Source organism: Maniola hyperantus, chromosome 4 (genome assembly GCF_902806685.2).
Source record: "Maniola hyperantus chromosome 4, iAphHyp1.2, whole genome shotgun sequence".
In the NCBI taxonomy this organism is placed as follows: Eukaryota; Metazoa; Arthropoda; class Insecta; order Lepidoptera; family Nymphalidae; genus Maniola; species Maniola hyperantus.
Window position 1 is genome coordinate 5,581,427 of NC_048539.1, and position 24,467 is coordinate 5,605,893.

At 37.1% G+C, this 24,467-nt stretch overlaps 3 protein-coding genes, 1 long non-coding RNA gene and 1 other non-coding gene across 7 annotated transcripts in view; 4 read left to right on the forward strand and 1 right to left on the reverse strand.

The window, feature by feature from the left end:
* LOC117996875 (uncharacterized) overlaps window positions 1–11,045 on the forward strand; it is a 225,136-nt gene extending 214,091 nt beyond the window's left edge. The window contains exons 2-3 of one of the 2 annotated variants that reach the window (XM_069509795.1): window positions 9,042–9,297; window positions 10,168–11,045. In XM_069509795.1, the coding sequence (XP_069365896.1) occupies window positions 9,182–9,297; window positions 10,168–11,032 (981 nt within the window). In that variant the 5' untranslated portion in view covers window positions 9,042–9,181 and the 3' untranslated portion in view covers window positions 11,033–11,045. Of the gene's footprint in view, window positions 1–8,806; window positions 9,298–10,167 lie in introns of those variants that run through there. The other variant, XM_034985014.2, reaches the window with a different exon arrangement.
* On the forward strand, window positions 975–15,344 carry LOC117996876 (uncharacterized). Its single transcript, XM_034985015.2, has 5 exons — window positions 975–1,079; window positions 5,252–5,381; window positions 7,937–8,097; window positions 12,627–12,815; window positions 14,652–15,344. Exons 2-5 carry the CDS (start codon window positions 5,255–5,257, stop codon window positions 14,823–14,825), a joined length of 651 nt encoding a protein of 216 aa, XP_034840906.1. The 5' UTR covers window positions 975–1,079; window positions 5,252–5,254; the 3' UTR covers window positions 14,826–15,344.
* On the forward strand, window positions 7,086–7,158 carry TRNAK-UUU (transfer RNA lysine (anticodon UUU)). The gene has a single exon. It is a non-coding gene; the product is annotated as a tRNA-Lys (tRNA).
* Window positions 15,345–15,678: 334 nt separating the features above from the next.
* On the reverse strand, window positions 15,679–22,791 carry LOC117996877 (peptidyl-prolyl cis-trans isomerase NIMA-interacting 4). 2 transcript variants are annotated; one of them, XM_069498161.1, is made up of 4 exons: window positions 22,663–22,791; window positions 17,986–18,129; window positions 17,048–17,533; window positions 15,679–15,882 (listed from the first exon to the last, which is right to left on the reverse strand). In XM_069498161.1, exons 2-3 carry the CDS (start codon window positions 18,056–18,058, stop codon window positions 17,214–17,216), a joined length of 393 nt encoding a protein of 130 aa, XP_069354262.1. In that variant the 5' UTR covers window positions 18,059–18,129; window positions 22,663–22,791; the 3' UTR covers window positions 15,679–15,882; window positions 17,048–17,213. The 2 variants fall into 2 exon arrangements, with proteins under 2 accessions (XP_069354262.1, XP_069354263.1); XM_069498162.1 differs by lacking the exon at window positions 22,663–22,791 and having other exon boundaries at window positions 17,986–18,152.
* Window positions 16,007–16,567, forward strand: LOC138402257 (uncharacterized). Its single transcript, XR_011236668.1, has 2 exons — window positions 16,007–16,106; window positions 16,365–16,567. It is a non-coding gene; the product is annotated as an uncharacterized lncRNA (long non-coding RNA).
* Window positions 22,792–24,467: the final 1,676 nt, after the last annotated feature.

Below are 24,467 nucleotides of genomic sequence, written 5' to 3' on the forward strand. Positions count from 1 at the left end.
TTTATTTCGCATTTATAATATTAGTATAAATAGTATGGAAGTATGAATGAATTTAGGCCTTCTATGACATGGTCTCTTCCGACTTACCACCCAAATTCTACAAAGACTTTAGTCATTCGCGCCTTATAGGTGTTTTGCAAACAAATTTCACCATGACTAACCTTATTCCAACGTGTGTAACAGTTGACAATATTTCAAACACGTAAAGCACGAAACAATTTTTTTGTTCAATGAATGGAGTTGCTTTAAAGAATGCATAAAAATAGGCCACATCAATATTTATACACACATATTTAGGTAAGCAGGATCTATTTGCCTGTATGGAGAGATAAAGAGGACAACGTTGATTGTTTATACTAAGTAGGTACCTACGTAATGATTATTTTCAAAAAATATGTTGTCAAAAAAAAGTTAAAAAATTCTTTACTTATATCAAGAAAATTCTAAAACTAAACTATAATTTGCCTTACCTTCATCATCATCATCATTATCAACCGATAGACGTCCACTGTTGGACATAGGTCTCTTGTAGGGACTTCCACATGCCACTGTCTTGCGCCGCCTGAATCCAGCGGCTCCCTGCGGCTCGTTTGATGTCATCTATCCACCTAGTGGGGGGAGGGGGGGGTCTTCCAACGCGACGCTGCGCTTGCACCTTGGGACCCCAACGTGCCTTACCTTAGCAAATAGGTCAGTTTTATAGCATCATCATCATCTTGCCAACACATCACACCAACCCACTACTGAGCACGGGTCTCCTTGAGAGGCTTAGGCTTATGAATTAGTGTGGTGGACTATGGGCTAAACTCATCTCATTTTGAGAAGAGACTCGTGCAAACGCTATGAAAGATTATGATAAGAATTTATTTATAGTTAAAGATGTACATGAGAGTATTCATTTTATATGCAACGTCATAAACTAAGTATGTATATCACAAAAATAATCTAGTCATATCAATAACCACCCTCCAGGATAAGATGCCTCGGAGATCCGCGGACGCACGTTTCCCCCATATAAAACGTGGCGATCGCGCCGGCGCATCAGTTAGTGACAGACGCGGAGTCAAACACATCAGAACGTGAGTACTTAACTTTTTATTTTTTATTTTTTTTTAAACATATACTTAGGAACCAAGGCATCAACTTATGTATAAATTATAAAAAGTCTGTGATTGACGTTGAAGTCTTTTACTTTAAAATTGTGCTTCGTACTTTAAAACTTACTTAGTCAAGAGAGGAATGTAGTATTATAATTAGTTTAATAAGTAAATTTTCTTCCTTTTAAGTTACTTAATAAATTATTAATCTTATCTGTAAACAGCAGCTGTAGATACATAATTTAGTTCATAACCAAATAATATATAATATTATACAACAAATAATATTATACGATTTTTTATACAACAGTGATACAAAAATAACTTTCTAGAATTAATTAGGTATTGATTATTTAATAGTGGTCACTGGTCAATAATACTATAAGAAAGTAGAAATTTAAATTTTACCAGAAATCTATATTTTGCATAAGTACTTATTTATAATTAAGTAGGTAGCTTATCCGCCCGGCTTCGTTTGGGTGAAATTTGCCATACGTACCTAAGTATAAACTATACATAATATATATAAGCTATGTTACTTTTGAATTAACTGGCTTTGTAATGGTGAAAGAATTATTAAAATCGGAGCAGTATTTTCAGAATTTATCAATTACGAACAAACGAACCAACTCCTCTTTATATATTATCTAACTAGGATTTACAGGATAAAGGATTACGAAATTTCATCGCTGGAACGCACATACAAAGCTTCCAGATTTAATTAAATACTTATGTATACTTATAGATCTGCATTCTGCATAGTATTTACTAATAATTTAATTGATATAAAAACATCGTCAACTAGATACAATGGGAATTTATCAGCCTTTTTTGAATGCATACTTATAGGAAGACTAGGAAATATTTTGAATTTATATAACAGACCTAATTCACTCTTTATCGTCAAATTAAGTTTTACGGAAACAATAGTTTACGTTTTATTTAGAGTTTTTTGTTTAGGTACGTATTCTTCGTGCGGAACTTTTTTACCTAATTTAAATTTTATGCCATGAACATGACAAAATCTCTACGTAGTAGGTAGGTACCTACGTACTATTTACCTTAATAACTCTACATTTCGACTGCAAATAGGTAAAAATACGCATTTTGTTTCAAACTTAGTACCTAGGTGCATACTTCAATTGTAATTAACATGATAAAGTTAGTAAACACCGGCCGGTTCCTTTAATTATATTATCTATACATAACATTGGATCCTTACGAGTAAGTGTTTACTTATCTGTTGAGATCTAACAAACAAACAATTAGGTACCTAACTAAATATTTTTCGTGACAATTGCAGTTTAAGACTGAGGCTTAGGCTGCTTCATAATATGTACTTAGTTGAAATATCTACCTATACTCCTAAAATCAGAAATGCGTGTGTCTGTCTATTTGTTACTTACCTAATTTTGACGATGGAACGAATCCTAATGAAAGTTTGGTTGCACAACTTGCATTTTAGAGAGAGACTGAAGCCTAGATTTTGCCGCAGGAAAATATCTTAAGTTAAGACCTATCTAAATGGAGCGCCACAATGAAAACGAGACAGCGTTATTTATATCGCTAGCATAAATATGTCTTGTTTTAAACTGAAACCAAAGCAGACATTAGGGGAAAAATCTGAAAACCCTGAATTTGTGGTAACATCACACAAAAAAATTAAATAATTGTGGTCATGAACTAAAAATTAGTATTTTCAATTTTCGAAGTAAGATAACTATAGCAAGTGGGGTATCATATGAAAGGGCTTCACCTGTGCATTCTAAAACAGATTTTTATTTATTTTTATGCATCATAGTTTTTGAATTCTCGTGCGAAATGTCGAAAATATACGACTGTAGTACGGAACCCTCGTCGCGCGATCCTGACTCGCATTGGCCGGTTTTTTACTTCATGAGGACGAAGTTGCGGCAGTAAAATTGTAACAATCAATAAAATTTCTTACTAGGTACCTAAATAAAGTAAGAAGTTGTTAGACTAGGTGGGTACCCAGTACCTAGGTACCTAGATATAATAAGAAGTTATTAGTTATGGAAACAATAATTTTCCACGGAGGATATTATGTGAGTTGCTGGGAGTGGAACGAACCATCTTGGGGACAAGGTCGCTTTCTATACGCCCCCAAACCGGTCCGAATTCCAGACTTCTGGTAGGATTACGCAACTCATTGAAAAGTGTTTGTAAACAACTTTACTAATTACTATGGTTGTGACACAAATGCCTACATTCGTATATTTTTTTAAATAATAAAGTCAACTGTCAAGTAGGTAGGTACTAGGTGGGTGGGTAAAGAGTTAGGTAGAGAAGTATCTAAGTAGAGATTAGGTACAGATGTACCTAATTATTTACATAAACATCAAATATTTAAATGTTAGATATCTACATACTTATATTAAAGAAAACCCTCCTTATAAAGCTACGTTTTCATTAAAAACCATAAATTTAAGAATGACTATCAATGACCTCTGATTACGTTTTATTTAAATTTAATTCAACTACCTACTTAATTTAATAAGTACATAAATGATTGTATTGCAAATTCAGCAATTGGCCATCAGAAAGTGTATACAATAACAAATCATTTGTTTTTATTTTAAATTTTAATTAAAACATTAAAATATGCGTTAATTAATTTAAGTTCATAGTCAATTTAAGTACTTTTAATTAAGTATCAATTCACATTCGTAAAAGAAAAGTTTATTGAACGCTCGATTTTTATGGGATTACCGATAAATTAAACTCGTTGAAGTCTTTTATATGAAGCTTAGGTATAGGCATGTACGACTTAAAAATCGATATTTTTTATTACTTATATTGATTTCTAATATAGATGTTGTGAGATAATTGGATCGTACCTACTTAGTAATAAGTGGTTGATAGGTACTTCTTTACATTATAAAGCATAAAACAAAAAATATAGATAAGTAGACTGATTTTAAATTCGCTTTCTTACCAACTATGTTCTGTGCTTTAATCTGAGTGTCGCAACGAGCGCCTTGTGAAGTTGTGACAAGAAGTTCCTGGTCAACTTGGGGAATTACTTCTATCTGGCTCCGGTCTGGTCTGATCATATAATGATGGACTGTTTCGGCTGCTATCACCTTACCGGTACTGACATGAGATAAAAAGTTTCAGTCACCCTAAGTACGTACCTATCCAATGAGTATTATGGTACGGTGCCGTGTAGAAACCGATCAGGGATTAGCGATGAAACAGCCACACTTTTAAGTTTAGCTCATTTTCTTACCTAGATCAGATACCTACTGTCTTCTTATCTAATTAATATTATGTTCGTATGTCTAATATAAAAGAAAAATGCTGTGATAGCCACTAGGTTAGGACGTCCGCCTTCAAATCGGAACTCGGGGTTTCGATCCTGGGCACGCACCTCTAACTTTTCGGATTAATGTGCGTTTTAATTATTTTAAAGTCACTTGCTTTACCGGTGAATGAAAACATCATGAGGAAACCTGCATGCCTGAGAGTTCCCCATAGTGTTCTTAAAGGTGTGTGAAGTCTACCAACCTGTACATGGCCAGCGTGGTAGACTATGGCCAAAACCCTTTTCACGTTGAGAGGAGACCTGTGCTCTGTAGTGAGCCGGCGATGGGTTGATCATGTACAAGTACTTATCTATTGATTGGTATTATGGCACGATGTGCCGTGTGGCTAACCGATTAGGACCTAGTGAAGAAACAGACACTTATTTTCTTACCGAGATCAGATACCTAAGTAATGTCTTCCTATCTAGCCAATTAATATGTTCGTGACGTATATCTTCTTTATACATAAAATTCAAAATCCTGACTGACTGACTTATATATCAACGCACAGCTTAAACCGCTGGTCCTAGAGACATGAAATTTTGAGGGTGTGTTCTTTGTAAAGAGTAGGTATTCACTAAGGGTTTTTCGAAATTTCACCCCTAAGTGGGTTCAATAGGGGATGAAAGTCCGTCATTTTTCAAGTTATTTGCATGAAAATTGGTGTTTGGGTTTTTGGTCACAAATGAAGAAATACGTGTTTCAGGATTTTTGGAAATTCAACCCCACCTCGATTTCTAAATTCCACCCGAGCGAAACCGGGGCGGTCAGCTAGTCTAATATATAAAAAATAAGTTTTTTAATCGTTTATATCAATTATTGTTGCAGACAATGAAACAACTACTATTACTGTCGGTGCTGGCGGTGGCACACGCACAATTTCCAAACGGACGCATCCTGGAACCTCCGGTACCTGGCCAGTGTGTACAAAGGGTAATACACGAGAGGTTTGCTGACAGTAAGTACTTCACTATTTATATTATAAGTGGGAACGTGTTGTTGGTTTGTCCTTCAATCACGATGCAATGGAACAACGCCATTTTTAGGGTTCCGTACCTCAACTTATAAGATCACTTTGTTGTCTGTCTGTCTGTCAGTCTGTCAAGAAACCTACAGGGTAGTAGGTACTACCCGTTGACTTAGAATCATGAAATTTGGCAGGTAGGTAGGTCTTATTGCAGACATAAGGGGAAAAATCTGAAAACCGTGAATTTAGGGTTACATCACACAATAAAAAAAATTGTGGTCGTGAACTAATTTCAATTTTCGAAGTAAGATAACTAGGTAGGTACATCAAGTGGGGTATCATATGACTATGTAACGTATCAATCTGAAAATGCATCAATTTTATTTTATTTGATAGAAAAAAATACTCAAGTCTTTAACCCACGCACCCTGCGTTTTGACCGACTCACCCCACACTCTACTCCGCCCAACTCTGCGTCAGTGGAAACGCACCCTTATCGCAGTAGCTCGATATTATCCCATAGGCACCTACCTAGCAAAAACCAGAAACAAAAAACAGCTGGTGCTAATTAAGACATCAAGGTTTTGTTACGCTAAATTACACACGCAAAAACTTTAGTAAAAAATCTCTACTCATTCATTCCAATACCACCTACCTATGATGTGTTAATTTTGCTATTAATCATGAAATTAACACCAAAACAAAGACGATAAACGCGGAACTGCTGAGCCGGAACTATATCGCTGTCGAAGATGCCCGCAACTTCGTATCTCTCTCTGTGTGTCGTATTCCCCGTATGACGGTTGAGACCCTTTCCGAAAAATCCTGGTTTTTAGGGTTCCGTACCAGAAGGGTGCCAACGGAACCGTATTAGGGCCTCCACTATCCATCCAGCCCCAGGGTCCATCTCTATTCCCTCTGTCTGGCAGCGGGCTGTATCTTGCGAACCGTATAGGTAGGGAGTTGAAATTTTCACATAATTCGTTTATCATACAATTTAAGTAGGTATGTGTGTGTGAATGTGTATATGTGTGTCTATTGCCACTATAACAACAAATAATCTTCTTCTTTTTAATTTGCTTTATGGCTTTTTTATTTCTTGCACCGTGCACGGATAGTACGGAACCCTTCCTGTGCGAGTTCCGACTCGCACTTGACTGGGGTTTTTTAATATTCTGATACAAGTTAGCCCTTGACTGCGATCTCACCTGGTAAGTAAGGGTGCAGTATGAGAGCGGGCTAACTTGGAATACAGCTATCTACCCCTGACCGGTTCCTACGTGTCATCGTAACGGGACACTAAATCACTTGGCGACACGTCATTGCCGGTAGAATGGTAACCAGCCACGGCTGAAGCCTCCCACCAGACATAAATTCTAAACATTTTAGGTAATTCTAAAAACTTGAGATAACGGTATTCTTCTAGGAAAACCGAACGCTTATCACGATCCTCTCCCGGATGTCTGATAAGACTATGTAAACTACCTACCTCTAAAAGACGACAAACCAGTTGTGTTTCTCGACGGGACTTTGAGAAATTATAGCGATAGGGCGCGCATTACATTAGTTCTTCAAATAAAACAAAATACTAAAACGTTTATGTGATGTTCTCCCGATAGTTTATTCTAAAACTTTAAAATATGACCTATTTTAGTATAATATGATCTATATAATAATTTCAAAAAGTATCCAAGAGCCCGGATAGCTCAGTCGGTAGAGCATTGGACTTTTAATCCAAGGGTCCAGGGTTCAAGTCCCTGTTCGGGCGACAAGTTTTTTTAGTACATATTTCTTTTATGTATTTTTCCTTCATTTTTCACTTTTATTATTACGAGAAAACCTTAGTTTCATACTACTTTTTGTTTGTAATTTACTTTTTACGTCAAATTAAATACTTAATTGAGTTTAATCAAACAATAGCAATTGTTTTCTTTCAATAAGAAAGTATTTGACTTTTCTTTCGACAGCTGGTGTTCTCAAGCGACAACAGACATACAATAGCGTCGATCATGCCAGGTGCCTACATGTTTTAGCTTTTATTTCTCGCTTAAATTTACGACGCTAGATATAAAACACAAAATATTTATATTTTATACCTACATATAAAATCTGCCTGATATGACCGACGCGACGTGTTATACATTTCTACCCATAGATGAAAACCGTAAAATATTTGAAATTTCACTGAACTCTATTATTACACGCTGGACCTGCGATTGCCGATCAGTTTTTGCGCTGATAGCGGCTTGATGAGCGGCTTGTGAGCGTACTCGGAACTATGTTATTGATGTGATGAGACATTTGTTAACATAACTGATCTTTGTGTCAAATGGTCTTCGTTCGTCACAAAGTTCAAAATTCCCGGTGCGCTCGGGAGGCGCTTCGAATCAGCGTAAAAATTACTATCATTTACAAAATGATAGTTTTACTTTTCACAAGTCTTCCAGCGTACTTGTATCCATTTCAAATCGAAACATTGCATCGAAAATCTGATATATTTTTTTTCGTTAGTACCTACCTATTTTAATTATGGTTTTCTTTAATAGACAAGGGCTACTTCTTCTCATGGCGGGACCCAGCGTTGCGTGGTGTAGAGGAAGATTGGCTCAGCGCACGGAACTACTGTCGTCAGCGCTGCATGGACCTCGTCTCCTTGGAAACCAGCGACGAGAATGAATGGGTGAAAGCGCGTATTATACAAGATAAGGTAAGAGTCCCACTAAGAATCATTGAGAAATATCCTTTGACATTTATGGTAATCTTGTTATACTTAGTACCCTAAATTATGCATGTTAGTGAGAGAGTGAGCCTAATTCTGTTACTACACGTTACAATGTGGTTAATTATGTTGTACACTCTCTAAACTAATTTAAATTGACAGGTCCAGATCTAGTAGGTATGTACTATCCTCTTTCGCAGGAAATTTACCAATTTCTTTGTACTATTAAATATCAAAAATTTTGCGCTCACTTCGCTCGCGCTTTTGTTCTGTAATAGTTAATGCCTAACTTTGTCCGCATAGATCTAGGTTTTTAAAAATCACGTGGGAACTCTTTAATATTCTGAGATAAGAAACCGTTTCCAAGTGCAAACAGACAGACAGACTCTTTCGAATTACAGTATCAGTATGCATAAGGATGGATGTCCCGGTCGTCCTTTCAGCAATTATGGCAGCCCTACAATCCGACAAAAGAGTTGCAAAAAATCTCAAAACAGCTAAAATAGGCGTGCGGGCGTGTTATTTTTAAAAAAATATTGTAAGTCTTACATACGACCGACCGCCTAATTACTTCGCTTTTCAAATGTTAAACTACCTACTTAAGTAGGCAATAGAAGGAAGGTTAAACTTACTAACAATGTAGCTCTACCCTTGACCTGTCAAGATTTTTTTAGTATGCTCTATATTTAGGATTTAAGGCTTTGTCAGACAGGATGCGTATTTTAGCGCTGCGTAGTAGCGTTATAGCGTCCCGTTTTAACGTCGCGCGAGGCTTCGTCAAACAGAACGCTTTAGCGCGCGTTAGGGCACTGACTCGACGACACCGCGCCGCCATTTCGCCATTCGCCAAAGCGTAGTGCAGATCGATAGCAGTGTGAAGAGTTTGTTCGTTATGGAGATGTCGAGTGATTCAGATGTGGAAGAATTATTACTTTTATATGCTTTATCACGGTCACAGAGAAAAAGAGTATGGGTGCACGACATCAATCAAAAGAGAAAGAATTTAGGAGAGTATCATCGTTTGTGTCGTGAGCTTGCATCACATGAAGATCGTTTTTTTACATACTTTCGTATGTCTCAAGATTTATTCGAAGAACTACATGAACTGCTCATCCCAAAAATAAGCAAATGTACCACAAACTGGAGGACACCTATTTCTACAAGAGAAAGACTTGTAATCTGTCTAAGGTAAGAAATATTTATTTTTTTAAATACATGTTCATTGCGTTATTATTATGAAAATCAATCAAAATCAGCTGAGTTGTAATCAGAAGTCGATGCTCCAAAATTAGTTACATGTAGAATATCGATTTCGCGTAGTGGTTGACGTAGCTGCTCAGGCTGTTGCAGGTATGATGAAGTACTGTTAGATAAATCTATAACAGCTACTGGGGATGAATCTTCGGGAACAGAATTGGGTACTGCATAGCAGACGGAGTCTTCGGTACTAATAATGGAATAGTGTGGTGAATTCAATATCTGGACGTTTTCTTGCAGTTCCTCTGTTTCTATGCTTGCAAATAACTTGGCTAGTTCTACTTTGGCTTTTATCTGTTTGTCTTTGGAAAAACTTTTAAATGTTTGGGCATAACTTTGGAATAGGTGATCTATGGCATCATACTCTTGTTTTTTCTTATTTTGAAGAAAATTTATAACTTTATCCATTTCGCTGTCAGTTTTTTTAATTTTCTTAGCTCGTGAACTATTTGTGTCATTTGTTTGGGGCGTCTCTAGCGGAGGTGTTTCTGGCGGGGGTGCGCTTTGTGTTCTTGGTGGAGGTGTCTGTGGTGGAGGCGTCTCTGGAGATTGAGTTTCTATAGCTGACGATGTTTCTGGTGTAGGTTCTCGAATATTTGAAGTTCTTTCTCGATCTGTCAGAGTTGAGTCAAGGAACTGTAACTGGGAAGCCCAAGGCCATTTTGTAAATTTTTTTGCAGCTTGTCCTGTAGTACCTGCAACCTCTTTTTTGTATCTCATATAATTGTCCCTCAAGCTCTTCCATTTTTTTTTAGCTACTTCACCTATAAAATAAACATAAATTGTATTATTTTGTTTCAGGTACTTAGCTACGGGTGATTCACATCAGACCATAGCCTTCTCCTTCCGAGTAGGTCGTTCAACAGTCGGTGGTATTGTAAAAGAAGTCTGTACAGAAATCTGGAATACATTACAACCAGAATATATGCCATCGCCTACTGAAGAGACATGGAAACAATCAGAGAAGGGTTATAGGGAAACCTGGAACTTCCCGAATTGTGTCGGTAGTATTGATGGGAAACATGTCTCTATAAAGTGTCCCCAAAATAGTGGATCAGAATATTTTTGCTACAAGAAGTTTTTTTCTGTAGTTCTTCTTGCTATAGTCGATCCATGTTACAAATTCACCGTCATAGATGTCGGTAGTTACGGGCGGCAAAGTGATAGTGGTATATTCGAGAACTCAATATTTTATCGGCAATATATCCACGGAAAATCTCTGCTGCCAGATAAACCTCTTCCAGGCACCGAGGAGCCCGTACCTCATGTACTTATCGGCGACGAAGGTTTTGCTTTAAAAACATATTTGATGCGTCCATTCCCAAGAGCCTTAGCCACACAAGACGAAAGAAAAACAAATTTTAATAAAAGACTTTGCAGGGCACGTCGGGTGGTTGAAAATACATTCGGAATATTAGCACAAAAATGGCGCATTTTTTTACGACCTATTGACTGTGATGTGGACACATCAATTGATATTATTAAAGCTGCATGTTGTTTACATAATTACTTGCGAACAAAACAAGGTACAGCGATATTAACTCCGGAGTCGGAAGACGAAAACGCACCTATGCGTGCTTTAATAACTCATCGTCCAACAAATAGAAGATCAACGACTGCAGCATTCGAAACTCGTGAACAATTTGTGTCTTATTTTAATCAATAAACGAATTTTTTTACTTACCAGTTTCATTAATTTCTTTTCCGATTTGTGCCCACAATTTTGCCTTCATTGATATATCTTTATATGAACTATCCTTCGTATTATATAAGCATGGATATTTTCTAACCAATTCTATCAAATTTTCGATCATTATGCAGTATTTTATTATTATTTTACGCCTATTCACTCCGACGCTAAAATAAAATTTGTAAAAAAATACAACACCCGACGTTAAAAGCGTCCTAACGCCGCGACAGAGCGTTGCGTACTGCTAGCGCCGGCGCTCTGTTTGACGGTATTGTACGATGGTAGTACAACACATCTTAGCGTCATAGCGCGGCGTCAAGTTAACGCTCTGACGCGCGCTAAGTACGCGTCCTGTCTGACAAAGCCTTTAGGTAGATACAAACAATTGTTTGAGATTCACAATAGTTAGGTACTTAGTGAACCGTCCGTTCTCATCATCATGATCAACTCATACCCAGTTCACTACTGAGCACGGGGTCTCCTCTCAGAATGAGAAGGGCAGAGGCTAGGTGTAGGCCATAGTCCACCACGCTGTCGCAATGCCCATTCTCACACCTTTGTACTCTCAGACATGCATGTTTCCTCAAGCTGATTTCCTTCACCATTGAATGCTTAAGACGACGCTGCGTGCCCGGGATCGAAACTCCGACTTACCGAAAAGAAGGCCGACATCTTAACTACTTGGCTATCACAGTTTTCATTCTCATAGTCATAATATTATGCAGCCTAAAATATAGGTAACGATTTACACTGGAAATCTCTATTCTAACATTTGCCAACCGACCGATATATCCGATTAAAATACGCGTAGGCTTGCGAAATACCCGCATAGGTGCAATGAATTTTTAATACTAAACCTGACTAAAACAAACTATTTGAGTGGGAATAGAAAGCAAAATGCAACACAGTCAAAATTTTAAAGAATTCGACGTGCCTGTTATCCGTAATGTTACAAATTTTCTATTTCTGTGGAACATGTATTGAATTTAACAGAGTTTATCTACTGTAGGTATTGTCATGCAAGGTGGGTGGTTATTGAACAATAGTGAATTTTACTTTCTTACGTTTCACTTGTCGCAAGTATTGAATAGTTTTTTCTCACAGCGCGACGTAGAAACCTAGTTTTAATAGGCACCTAACTTTCCGTCGTTTCTTTCGATTTATCGCGCTTCCATTTGTAAATTGAATTTTTGAAAAGAGCAACCGCCGAGGTTTTTGCTGCTTCAGCTGGGTGAGGAAGGGCCTGTGATACCTATATTCACTTCACGGATTCAAGAGCTCTAAGAATGATCTCAATAAAGAGGTACCTATTTAGAACTTATAGGCATCTTTTATTTAAAAAATACAATGCATAAAAATGATTTAATAATAATAATTAAATGACAAATAAAAATATTACTAAAGGTTTTATATTGTTACGTTATTGGGAACTGATCTAAATTTTTACAAATAATTAATTTAAGATTAATAACTTCTTTATTGAAGTCAGTTCAATTAAATTGATATTTAACTCATTCGATGTATAATTCGATAGGTAAGTTAAATAAGCCTTTTATTTATATTGTTATAGGTAAAATACATCTGGACATCGGGTCGTCTCTGCGACTTCAAGGGCTGCAACAGACCCGATCTGCTACCGAACGAAATCAACGGCTGGTTCTGGACAGCTGAGCTACAGAAACTGGCTCCCACTACAAATCGACAGCAAAACGACTGGTCAGAAGGCGGCGGTATTGGAAAACCACAGCCTGACAATAGGGTAAATTTTATACTTAGGTATTAGAATAGAATAGAATATGTTTTTATTCAAGGAAATTTTTCTAGTGCTTTTGAATCGTCAAATACTATTAGGTCTGATATTTGTGAGTTGTCAGTATTGAGTAGGTACATCCTTACATCCCTACTTGAAACAAGCAACAAACCTTGTACCAATATTGTTACATCTGTGACACAACAGAAAAGCAGGCGTCAACTTGTTAAGTAATATTTGTCATAAACCCGTTAAATCCGCAAATAACACACAATGAAAACGAAAGCCGACGTGAATATTTATGGGCGCGCGAAATAATCACCGAAGGGCGTACCCGCATGCCTACAACCCACTTTCTCCAAACCGGCAAAAGCTCATCGATATGCAGTGTGCGTCAGCCTTAACGTCAGACGTCGTCAGGTGATATAGTATATTATATTGTAGGTAGATACAGGTAAATAGGTACCTACCGCTTTCACGTATGTAAACAGCCGAAACAACTGACGTAAACCCTGATCGCTTAAGAATAACTTTGTAATGGTGTAAGCAAACTTGGAGAAAAATTTTTTAAGAAAGAAAATATCGAAAGAATATTATAACGAAAGTTAGTTTTCTGAAGTGTGGTGCGAATGGTGATGCCAGCGCAATCTTAGCATCCGCGTTGTTGGCTTGACACCTTTTGAGCAATCAAGATTTTAATATTATAATGATTATAAAGTACATTATTACACTCTCTCTGCGTCGTATTCCTTATTTCTAATGGTCATGACCTCTTTCCATTGATCACTTATATAGGAGTTTTCTTAGAATAATAATGCGGTGGTTCCGCATACGACTATGATTATTATCGATTGATTTACTAGCATTTGCTAGTGGTAATAACCGGGCTGCGTGTTCTCCGAGGCACGGAGGATACAAAAAGACCAAATTAGGTTACCTATCCAGTTGACATGGGTTAACGTTGTTTAGCAATCGCAATCGACTGCTAGGCTCTGTCACAACTATGCATAGACGTGTGCGCTGTTAGTAGTAGCTGTCCAATTATGTTATTAGTTTTGATGCAGCTGTAACAATTTAGAAATGCTTCCGTATTTTCTTGCAGTTTGTTGGCAGCACAGAGAATTCAACCTCAGAAACTAAGTGATCAGTGTTAACTTTTGCTGTTATCCGGAAGAACTACATCCGCTTTTCATCATAAACTCACTAGCGTTAGTCACATACGCAGCCAAGGCCTTGCATTAAGCGGTTTATTGCATAAGTCTTTCAAGCCGAGTACCTACCTTGTTTTCTATGCAATGCAACCACCTTACCTAATTGCTTTTGTTATCAGTACAACCACTAAGTGCGGAATTTGCTTGGAAACAATAGGTAATCTATATGCATATTTAAAAGCTTGGTCAATGAACATCATCATCATCATGATCAACCCATCGCCGACTCACTACTAAGCACGGGTCTCCTCTCAGAATGGGTTTTGGCCATAGTCTACCACGCCTTTGAGAACTCTCAGGCTTGCACGTTTCCTCACGATGTTTTACTTCTCCGTTAATGCTTTGCTTGAAACGCACATAACTGCGTAAAAGTTAGAGGTGCGTGCCCGGGATAAAGCCCCCGACGCGACGTCCGGAATAGAAGGCGCTTTTGTACGAAGACGACGATCTCTAAATTCATCATCAACAACCGATAGACGTCCACAGCTGGACATAGGTCTCTTGCAAGGACTTCCACACGGCACGGTCTTGCGCCGCCGGAATCCAGCTACTCCCTGCGACTCACCTGATGTCATCCGTCCACCTAGTTATCTCTAACTTACAGAAAATTCACCTATCCTATATTTATTTCTAGGAGTTGATCCAAGGAGGTGCAGCGGAACATTGTGTAGCGATTCTAAACAACTTCTACAACGACGGTGTACATTGGCATGATGTCGCTTGCCACCATCGCAAGCCTTTCGTCTGTGAAGAGAACGACGCGCTTCTCAAATACGTCCGATACACCAACCCTAATCTGCGAGTTTAAATTAATAATTTTATTTATTAAAATTGTGACATCATAATGTAAAATATTCAGTCATGAGTTTTTCTAGAGTTACAATAGATCAAATAAAAACAGTTTTGCAGCATGTTTTATAACAAAATCCCTCTAAAATGAACCAACACTAACGATTGACGTCACAACTTTTAGTGTTGCCTTTAGTTCCATTCCATCCAGTTTCTTGTTTTGGACCTTGGAAAATAAAAATCATAATTTTTGCTAACTAAAAGCAATGTTTCGGTTTCTTATTATCGTGATTCTGTGAAAATACATTTATAAGGATTATTCATAAAAATAAATTGATAAGGATTATTATCAAAAATTAAGTGGCTCAGACTAAAATATATTAGTTTTATCAGTCTTAGATATAAGTTTTACCTCAAATATCATATTTATTGAATTAATTTATATAAATAGTAGTCAACCAAGAATATCCACAATGGAGAATATTTTAATATGTACATTATTTATATATTTATGTCAATAAAGACTGCTATTAAATTATTTAATGTTTTATTTAACACTAGGTTTAGCCTGTGACATTATAGCCTATGTTACTTCTGCATTTAAAGTAGCTTTCTAAAGGTAAAATAGTTATTAAAATCGGTTCAGTAGTTTCAGAGTTTATCAGTTACAAACAAACAAATCTTTCCTCTGCATAATACCCTATAGTAGATGATGCCTGCAACTCTGTCTGCCTGGATTTAGGTTTTGTAGACTATTTCCTGCGGGTACTTTCAAATCTCAATTATTTTTCTACTTAGTTTTTTTGATTTTTACCAATCCAGAAATTAATTTTTTAAGAGATTAATAATATGATTAAAAAGATATCCACATAAACAGTATAAATGCTTTATTTCTGGAAACAAAAAAAACACTCTTGCAATATAATTATCAACCAATTTTAAGTTTGTATCTTCTGGACGAGACTTTCTTGACCATGACAAACCAGATGCAAATATTGCAAAAATACACAAGTGACAAGAGCATGGTAATTTGCATCAAACGGTACAGGCGCAGGAAACTCAGCTTCAGTCCAAAGCTGCAACATTTCATTAACCCATTAAAACTAAAAAGACTGGTACACAAAATATCTCACATAGGGCCAGCACAGAAATGCGGCAAGATACTCTTTGGAAACATTTAAATATCTAGCTTAATTCAATTCAATTCAATTCCCAATTATTGGCTTTTAGGTGTGCCAGCTGGGCACAGAGTGTTTCGCCAGTGTCACGTTTATGGAGAAGGCACGAAGGAGATTGTTCGGTGAGAGCTGTTGTACAGTTAAATTTTGAATATCTACAAAATAGTTAAAATTTTTTTTTTTTTTGGTAGTTTGTTAGTTTGTTAGTCCTTAACCTAGAAAAAAAAACACAAATGATTAGTTGTCTATTAGATTTAAAACATTAGTTGGAGACAAACACAATAATATTTACAATTTAATTTTATTATATTCTATATATTTACATAAAAATCTACAATATGGACTAAACACAAACATTAATAAACATTCAACATTTATAGGACGAGGGACTTTGTGAGGGAGGACATCATAGAGAGGATGGAGAAGTTTGGGACAGTTGAAGAGGATGTGAGAAACAGTGCCTTCATGTAAGCCACACTCGCAGAGTGAGTTATCCCTTATCCGAAGTTTAGCCAGGTGGACAGGTGTACAAGAGTGACCGAGACGTAAGCGGGAGATAGTAGAGGAGATCCAACGATTCGCATATCTATGGCGAAAAAACCACGGTCGTCTTGGGATGTTTGGCTGGATGGATGCATAAAATTTACCCTTGATTAATTTTGATTTATTCCAACACATATTCCAGGATTTATCCATGTAGGATTTTGCTAGGGCACTTAAATCTTGTGGCGAATTTTTGAAGTGTTCCAGAGAACCAGATTCTATAGCTGTTTTTGCACAAGAGTCAGCAGTCTCATTTCCAGGGATACCTGAATGACCCGGGATCTAGCTTATCTAATTCATATATGTAGATTTGTAATTGACATTAAGTTTATAAAACATGTAGCACTTCTTTAGTCCTTGTGTCAACTGGCACTGTTATTCCAGTAAATTAGAAAGTTAATATGTTAAAAATATAATTGTAGAGTAGTTCATGCAGCAATTATCAGTGCAGACCCTTAAACTTAAAAATACATAGACATGATTCACTCTCTTATAATATAATGGTTTATTACCCACTTACTCTCTATTTGCTAATTCATCTATGGTCATATCAAATGAATCATTCGATCTGTGAGGATCAGGTAGGTCTGTAAAATCCTTGTCAAATTGCTCTTGCAAACAGTATATTCTTTCCATGATAAATAACAAAAGTATCGCCCAGAAGTATTCAAATTCAAACATTCCTTTCATTTTTTCCCTTCAACCATTATTATATGATAGCCAAACTTTGTTTTGATGGGAGGATCTGTGTATTTTGGGCTAGTGATTGATGATATAGGCAAGGCAAATGCAGCATCCTGGAAGGGGCCAACCATCGAACCACGAGTCATCCAGCCGAGGTCCCCGCCTTGCCTCGCCTTGTCTTCACTGTAAGCAGCCGCTACATCAGGGAATTTTTGACCTGCTTTCAATTTTTCCAAAGCTTCTAAACATTTGGATTGTTTTTCGCACAAAATGTGTCTAACTTTGACAGCTGTCCCGCCTTTTTTTTCCTTTGCTGCCGATTCTAAATTCAAAAAACATTTTCATATGAGAACCCCAGTGAATCTGAGTTATTCGTTAAGGTTAATACTGCAGGCAAGGTAAAATATTTTAATCACTGATCTCCACTAATAGTAGTATTACCTATTAAGCAGGGTACTCACTAGCTGTGTAGCATGTGACGTATCTGATACTGTATCAACCGCAAGTGGGTACGGCTCGTCCACGGTCCCCGCGTATCCAGCTACGAGTTACGTGTTGCCGTCCAAGCGCACACTGCGAGCCGCCTTTGTGTTTGCAGTGATACTTACTGCGCTCCACGCGCGAGCGGCTCGCAGCGGGCTCGTGCCTGCGTAGGTACTCACTTGATACAGTATCAGATAAGTACGTTACATGCTACACGGCTAGGTGAGTACCATGCTTTAGAGTAGATGTCAGTGGACCTAAGTCCTAATCCTATTCCTAACCATTTCTAACCTTTCGCTTCACCAGTTGATTTTCCTGCAGAGGCACCTTTTGATTTTCCTTTGTCTGATGATTTAGGTGGCATTACAATAATTATTTTAAGCGTAGCCTTAAATGACACAATCACCAATAATACTAAAATTACAAATACGAGAGGACAGTGTTGAACTGTATTATGGCAACTCAGAATTTCTAAGTCAGTCGTTGTCTGTGGTCTGCACTAAGTGCAACCATGCTTTTGTCGTGTATCCTAATTATTAATAGAAATAGAAATTAAAGTGTCTTTAATATAGAAGGCTGAAGTTTTACTGGCTACAAGAATCCTCCAAGTACACCTATCATGGTTATGGACCCAGGTCACGCCAGAAGAAATTAAAAAAAAAAAGAAAAGAAAAGAACGCCACGCCGCGAAATGGAGGAACACGACAAAAAGAACAAGTATGGCGTCACGCCATTTGCCGGCTCAAATTATAGTAACTGGTTGTTTAGAATAAAGATTGTATTGCAAGCGCAAAATCTATACAGTTACGTATTTTCGTCAGAATCAGAAGAAAAGCCGGATTCTACGAAGGAAGGAAAATGCATGGACATTCTGGTCCAATGCATTAGTGATACTCATTTGGAAATAATCAAGGAGTGTAAAACGTCAAAAGAATTATTGAAGAAACTTGATGATACTTTTGCAAGGAAAGGTATAGCGTCACAGTTAATTACAAGAAAAAGATTGTTAACCCAGAAATATGATGGAGTGGAAGGTCTTGAAAACTATTTCATTGTTTTTGAAAAACTGGTAAGAGAATTAAAAGAATCGGGCGCTCAACCTAGTGAGAGTGAAGTCTGTTGCTACATGTTATTGGCTATGCCTCCGGCATTCCAATATGTAGTTACGGCGATAGAAACCTTAAATAGTTCAGATATTACGTTAGAATTTATTAAGAAAAGATTATTAGATGAAGAAATTAAAAGAATAGGTTTTGGAACTCAAGAGGAGAGTGATGCATTTATATTGAATCAAAGAAAGAAACAGAATAATAAGAAATTTAATAATTCGCCAAGCAGCAGCACCAGCAGTTTCCCATTTAACTGTTATAATTGCGGGAAGCGGGGCCACCGGAAGGCTCAATGCCGTTTTAGAAAAGCACAAGGCTCAGCTAATATTGTTCAGAAGGAAAGAGAAGATGAGGTTTCCTTTATGACATCTTCAGAAGCATTAGTAACACAGGGAAGTTCCAGAAAAATAGAGTTTATAGTTGATTCTGGGGCTACGGATCATCTGGTTAACAAAAGAGAATATTTTAGTAGGATCGAGAAGTTAGAGACCCCTATTAAAATTAATATTGCCAAGGACGGTGAGGTGTTAAATGCATATGAGTCAGGTGTTATTTATACAAAGGAGGTTAAATTGAAAAATGTGCTGTTTGTGCCAGACCTGCGGTGTAATCTGCTGTCAGTAAATAAAATTGAAAACTCCGGATTTGGGATAACCTTTGAAAATAATAGGTTGACTATTCACAAGAATAACAAAACAATACTAAAAGGTAATAAAATAAATAAGTTATACAGATTAACCCTAAATTTGAAAGATGAAGAATTATGTGCACAGAAAGCTTATAGCATTTCAGAAACTCAGAATGATTGGCATAGAAAACTTGGACATGCTTCAAAAGGAAAGTTAGAAAAATTGAAGTCTAGAAAACTAATATCTTTTGAAAACTCAAATAAAGAAATATTATGTGAACCTTGTTTAAAGGGAAGACAGACTAGATTGCCATTTGCAGAATATAATTACAAAAGTAAGAGAATTTTAGAAGTTATTCATTCGGATTTGTGCGGTCCAATTAATCCAGCGACATATGGTAACAAGAAATATATTTTAAGTTTTGTTGATGATTACAGCCATTTTACAACAGTCTATTTGTTAGAAAGCAAAACGGAGGTGCTACAGTGTTTCAAGAAATATGTAAATTTGGTAGAAACCCAATTTGATAAGAAAATATCTAGATTTCGGTGCGATAATGGGAAGGAATATGACAACATAGAATTTAAAAGCTATTGCGAAGAAAAGGGAATAAAAATTGAATTTACAATAAGCTACACACCCCAGCAAAACGGGAAGTCAGAAAGATTCAACAGAACTGTTGTAGAAAAGGCAAGAACTTTATTAGCCGACACAAGTTTGGAAAAACAATTATGGGGAGAAGCGGTATACAGTGCTACCTACATAATTAACAGAATTCCAACCAGCAGAGGTGTCATACCTGCTGAGATTTGGTATGGTAGAAGTCCAGATTATTCTAAAATAAAAGCCTTTGGTACTGAGGCATATGTACATATTGGCAAGGAGCACAGAAATGGAAAGTTTGATGTGAAATCAAAGAAGTATTACATGGTTGGCTACTGTGATAATGGATATAGACTCTGGGATTCCGAGCTGAAGAAAATTATTAGAAGTAGAGATGTAATATTTAATGAAAAACCAAGAAGTAACATGGAAACTTTTACATACATAGAAGAAGATGACTTACCATCAAACTTGCCATTGCCTTGTAGAGAAAAGAGCCAGCAAGATCAATCAATAAGTAGTACTGAGGAAAAAAGTACAGGAAAGACATCTACCGAACCTTATCAAGAAATAAATGATACAGAAAGGGAACAGAGACAAAGAAAAAGACCAGTATGGTTAGAAGACTATGAGACATTCCATGCTGCATACATTTCTCAAGAATTTATAAATGATGAACCAAGGACATTACAAGAAGCAGTGGAAAGCGTAGAAAGTGACAGATGGAAAGAAGCAATGGATAGCGAATTGCAGTCACATGAGAAACATCAAACATGGACTATGGTAGAAAGACCAAAGGATAAGGAAGTCATAGATAGTCGATGGGTATTTCGAAAGAAATCAGATAATAACTACAAAGCCAGGTTAGTGGCAAAAGGTTTCCAGACTTCACAATATGAAGAAACATATGCTCCTGTTGGAAGACTCACAACGTTAAGGTCATTGCTTGTAATTGCAAATCATGACAATCTAAAGATAGAACAGTTGGATGTGAAAACTGCTTTTCTCCATGGCATACTTAAGGAGGAGATATACATGAGTCTACCAGGTCAGCATAATAGTGAAAAAGTGTGCAAACTTAACAAGTCAATTTATGGCTTGAAGCAAAGCCCAAGGTGTTGGAATAAAGTATTCCACGAGTTTATGTGTGCAAACAACTTCAAGTGCTCAGATTATGATAGTTGTTTATACTTATTACAAAACGAAAATGGTGAGATAAGTGTGTATGTGTTTCTGTACGTGGATGACATTTTAATTATGAGTGCATGTGAAGAGAAAATTAAAGACCTTAAGTTTAAACTAGAAAAACAATTTGAAATGGTTAGTTTGGGTCAAGTTCATAAGTTTTTAGGGATAGAAATAGAAAGAGAGTTTTCTAAAGGTATGATTAAAATTCATCAGAAAAGTTATATAGAAAAAGTTCTTACAAAGTTTAACATGAAGGACTGTAAAAGTGTAGCTACTCCTTGTGAAGTTGGACTGAAACTAGAAAAACCAGAAAGTTATACTTGTACCCAGCCTTACCGTGAGTTAATTGGGTGTTTGATATATTTAGTTATTTGTACTAGGCCTGATTTGTCTTTTGCGGTGAGCTATTTTAGTAGGTATCAGAACAATGCATCCGATAAACATTTTACCTACCTGAAAAGAGTTCTGAGATACTTAAAGCAGACGGCAAATTATGGATTAGTGTATAAGAATAAACCATGTAAGAATGTAGCCGAGGGATATTGTGATTCTGACTGGGCAGCTGATGTTGATAGAAAATCAGTGTCAGGTTACTGTTTACTGTTATATGGAAATATTGTACAATGGTCTACTCAAAAACAGAAAACGGTCTCTCTTTCAACTGCCGAATCAGAATATATGGCTCTAAGTATGATAGCACGGGAATCAGTGTGGTTTAAAGGACTTTTGAATAATCTTGAAATTCAATGTGAAAGTATAATTATTTTTGAAGATAACCAGTCTTGTATCCACATAGCTAAAAATAGAGAAAATAGCAAAAGAGTAAAACACATTGATATAAAGCATCATTTTATTAGAAACTTAATAGAACAGAATGTTATTGTATTGGTGTATATTAACACTTCAGAACAAGTTGCAGATGTGTTGACTAAACCGCTGCACAAAAATCTTTTTAATTATTTTAGAACCTGTATGGGAATAGAAGAGTGTTAGTAAATATTAATAGTTATTAGTATTACTCAATTTAAAGAATAAATATCGTTTTATTTGTTTACATTATTGGTTGTTTTTTAGATTAAATTGTCAAAACTTAATTGTCAAAGAATATTTTTGTCAAAGATTAAAAAGTATAGAATAACAGAAGGATATAAAAAGTCATAGATTATGAAAGTTGTAAAAGTAAAGTTAGGTAAAAATGTCAGAAAACTAAGATAGTGTGTAGAAGTATGAGATTGAAGAAATTCAGGGTTGAGGAGGAGTGTTGAACTGTATTATGGCAACTCAGAATTTCTAAGTCAGTCGTTGTCTGTGGTCTGCACTAAGTGCAACCATGCTTTTGTCGTGTATCCTAATTATTAATAGAAATAGAAATTAAAGTGTCTTTAATATAGAAGGCTGAAGTTTTACTGGCTACAAGAATCCTCCAAGTACACCTATCAGACAGAAGTTCACGATAAAAAAAACCAAAATTAACTAATCACAACAATTTTTTTTTTTAATTTATTTTACGAATCACAACAAAACAAAGTGTTTAACACAGACCAATAACATGGTGTTTAATTTACTTAAATCATTTTTTTTTTACTGGTTTTACGGCTCTGGGTTATTAATCACACTCAGACCAATAACAATAACCAGCCAATAACCACAGATCATCGACATAGGAATACACCACGAAATAGTACTTAGAAATTCTTTGCCACAGATCACTTATATACTAGGCCAATAACATTGTTGGCTCCACTATAGAAAGGTTCACCACTATTTATTCACGAATATTATACTATATAGGTATAGCGGTAATATTCAATATAAAGAGGTTCATTTGCACTTTACATATCTGTAATTTCAAGTTTCGGAGACACGTATTTATAGACATTTATACAATTTTAAAATGATTAACATTATAAATGGAAAACACGATTACTACATAGATTTCGTTAATATTCACTGGAAAGATATTAATTTGCACTGATCTTTACGTAATTTCTTAATTTCAAGACACGTAATCGCGTATTTTATACAGATTTATGTAAAGAAAATGAAATTAATTAGGTCCTTAGGTATTTTATACAGATTTATGTAAATAAAATGAAATTAATCATTTTTAGAAACACAAAACCGCAAAGTATGAACTACGAACACATATAAAGATTACCATAACATAAACCTATAATACTTTTTTTTTTAACTGGTTTTACGGCTCTGGGTTCTAATCTATAATAATCTTGCTGGGAACCAAAGACCAATAAAGTAAACTTAGCAAGATACTTTTTTTTTTAACTGGTTTTACGGCTCTGGGTTCTAATCTATACCTCCCCCCCGCTCCCACCATCAAGAGCGAGCGAAGCGAGCTCGGGACTTGGGGCACTCCGACTCGAAAGGGTTAGGTTAGAAGGGGATGGCGGGGTCTGTAAGACCCCGCCATCCCCTTCGTGGGTTATTTCTTTTTTTACCACCCAGAAAAAAGGAGCCCCGCGAAGCGGGGCTCCGTCGACGGGCCCCGGTCGACGAGAAGAGACCACCACTATGGTGGGGGGTCTCTTTCCTCCCCCCCACTCCCACCATCAAGAGCGAGCGAAGCGAGCTCGGGACTTGGGGCACTCCGACTCGGAACGGTTAGGTTAGAAGGGGATGGCGGGGTCTGTAAGACCCCGCCATCCCCTTCGTGGGTTATTTCTTTTTTTACCACCCAGAAAAAAGGAGCCCCGCGAAGCGGGGCTCCGTCGACGGGCCCCGGTCGACGAGAAGAGACCACCACTATGGTGGGGGGTCTCTTTCCTCCCCCCCGCTCCCACCATCAAGAGCGAGCGAAGCGAGCTCGGGACTTGGGGCACTCCGACTCGGAACGGTTAGGTTAGAAGGGGATGGCGGGGTCTGTAAGACCCCGCCATCCCCTTCGTGGGTTATTTCTTTTTTTACCACCCAGAAAAAAGGAGCCCCGCGAAGCGGGGCTCCGTCGACGGGCCCCGGTCGACGGGCCCCGGTCGACGAGAAGAGACCACCACTATGGTGGGGGGTCTCTTTCCTCCCCCCCGCTCCCACCATCAAGAGCGAGCGAAGCGAGCTCGGGACTTGGGGCACTCCGACTCGGAATGGTTAGGTTAGAAGGGGATAAACCCCCCCCCCCCCCCCCCTAACCTACCCAATCCTTAAGTTTTTTAAAACAGGCTACGCCAGAAGACTCGCTTTAAAGCCGTTTAGAAAAAAAAGTTTACTTTACTGGTCTGTAGTCTGTACAGCA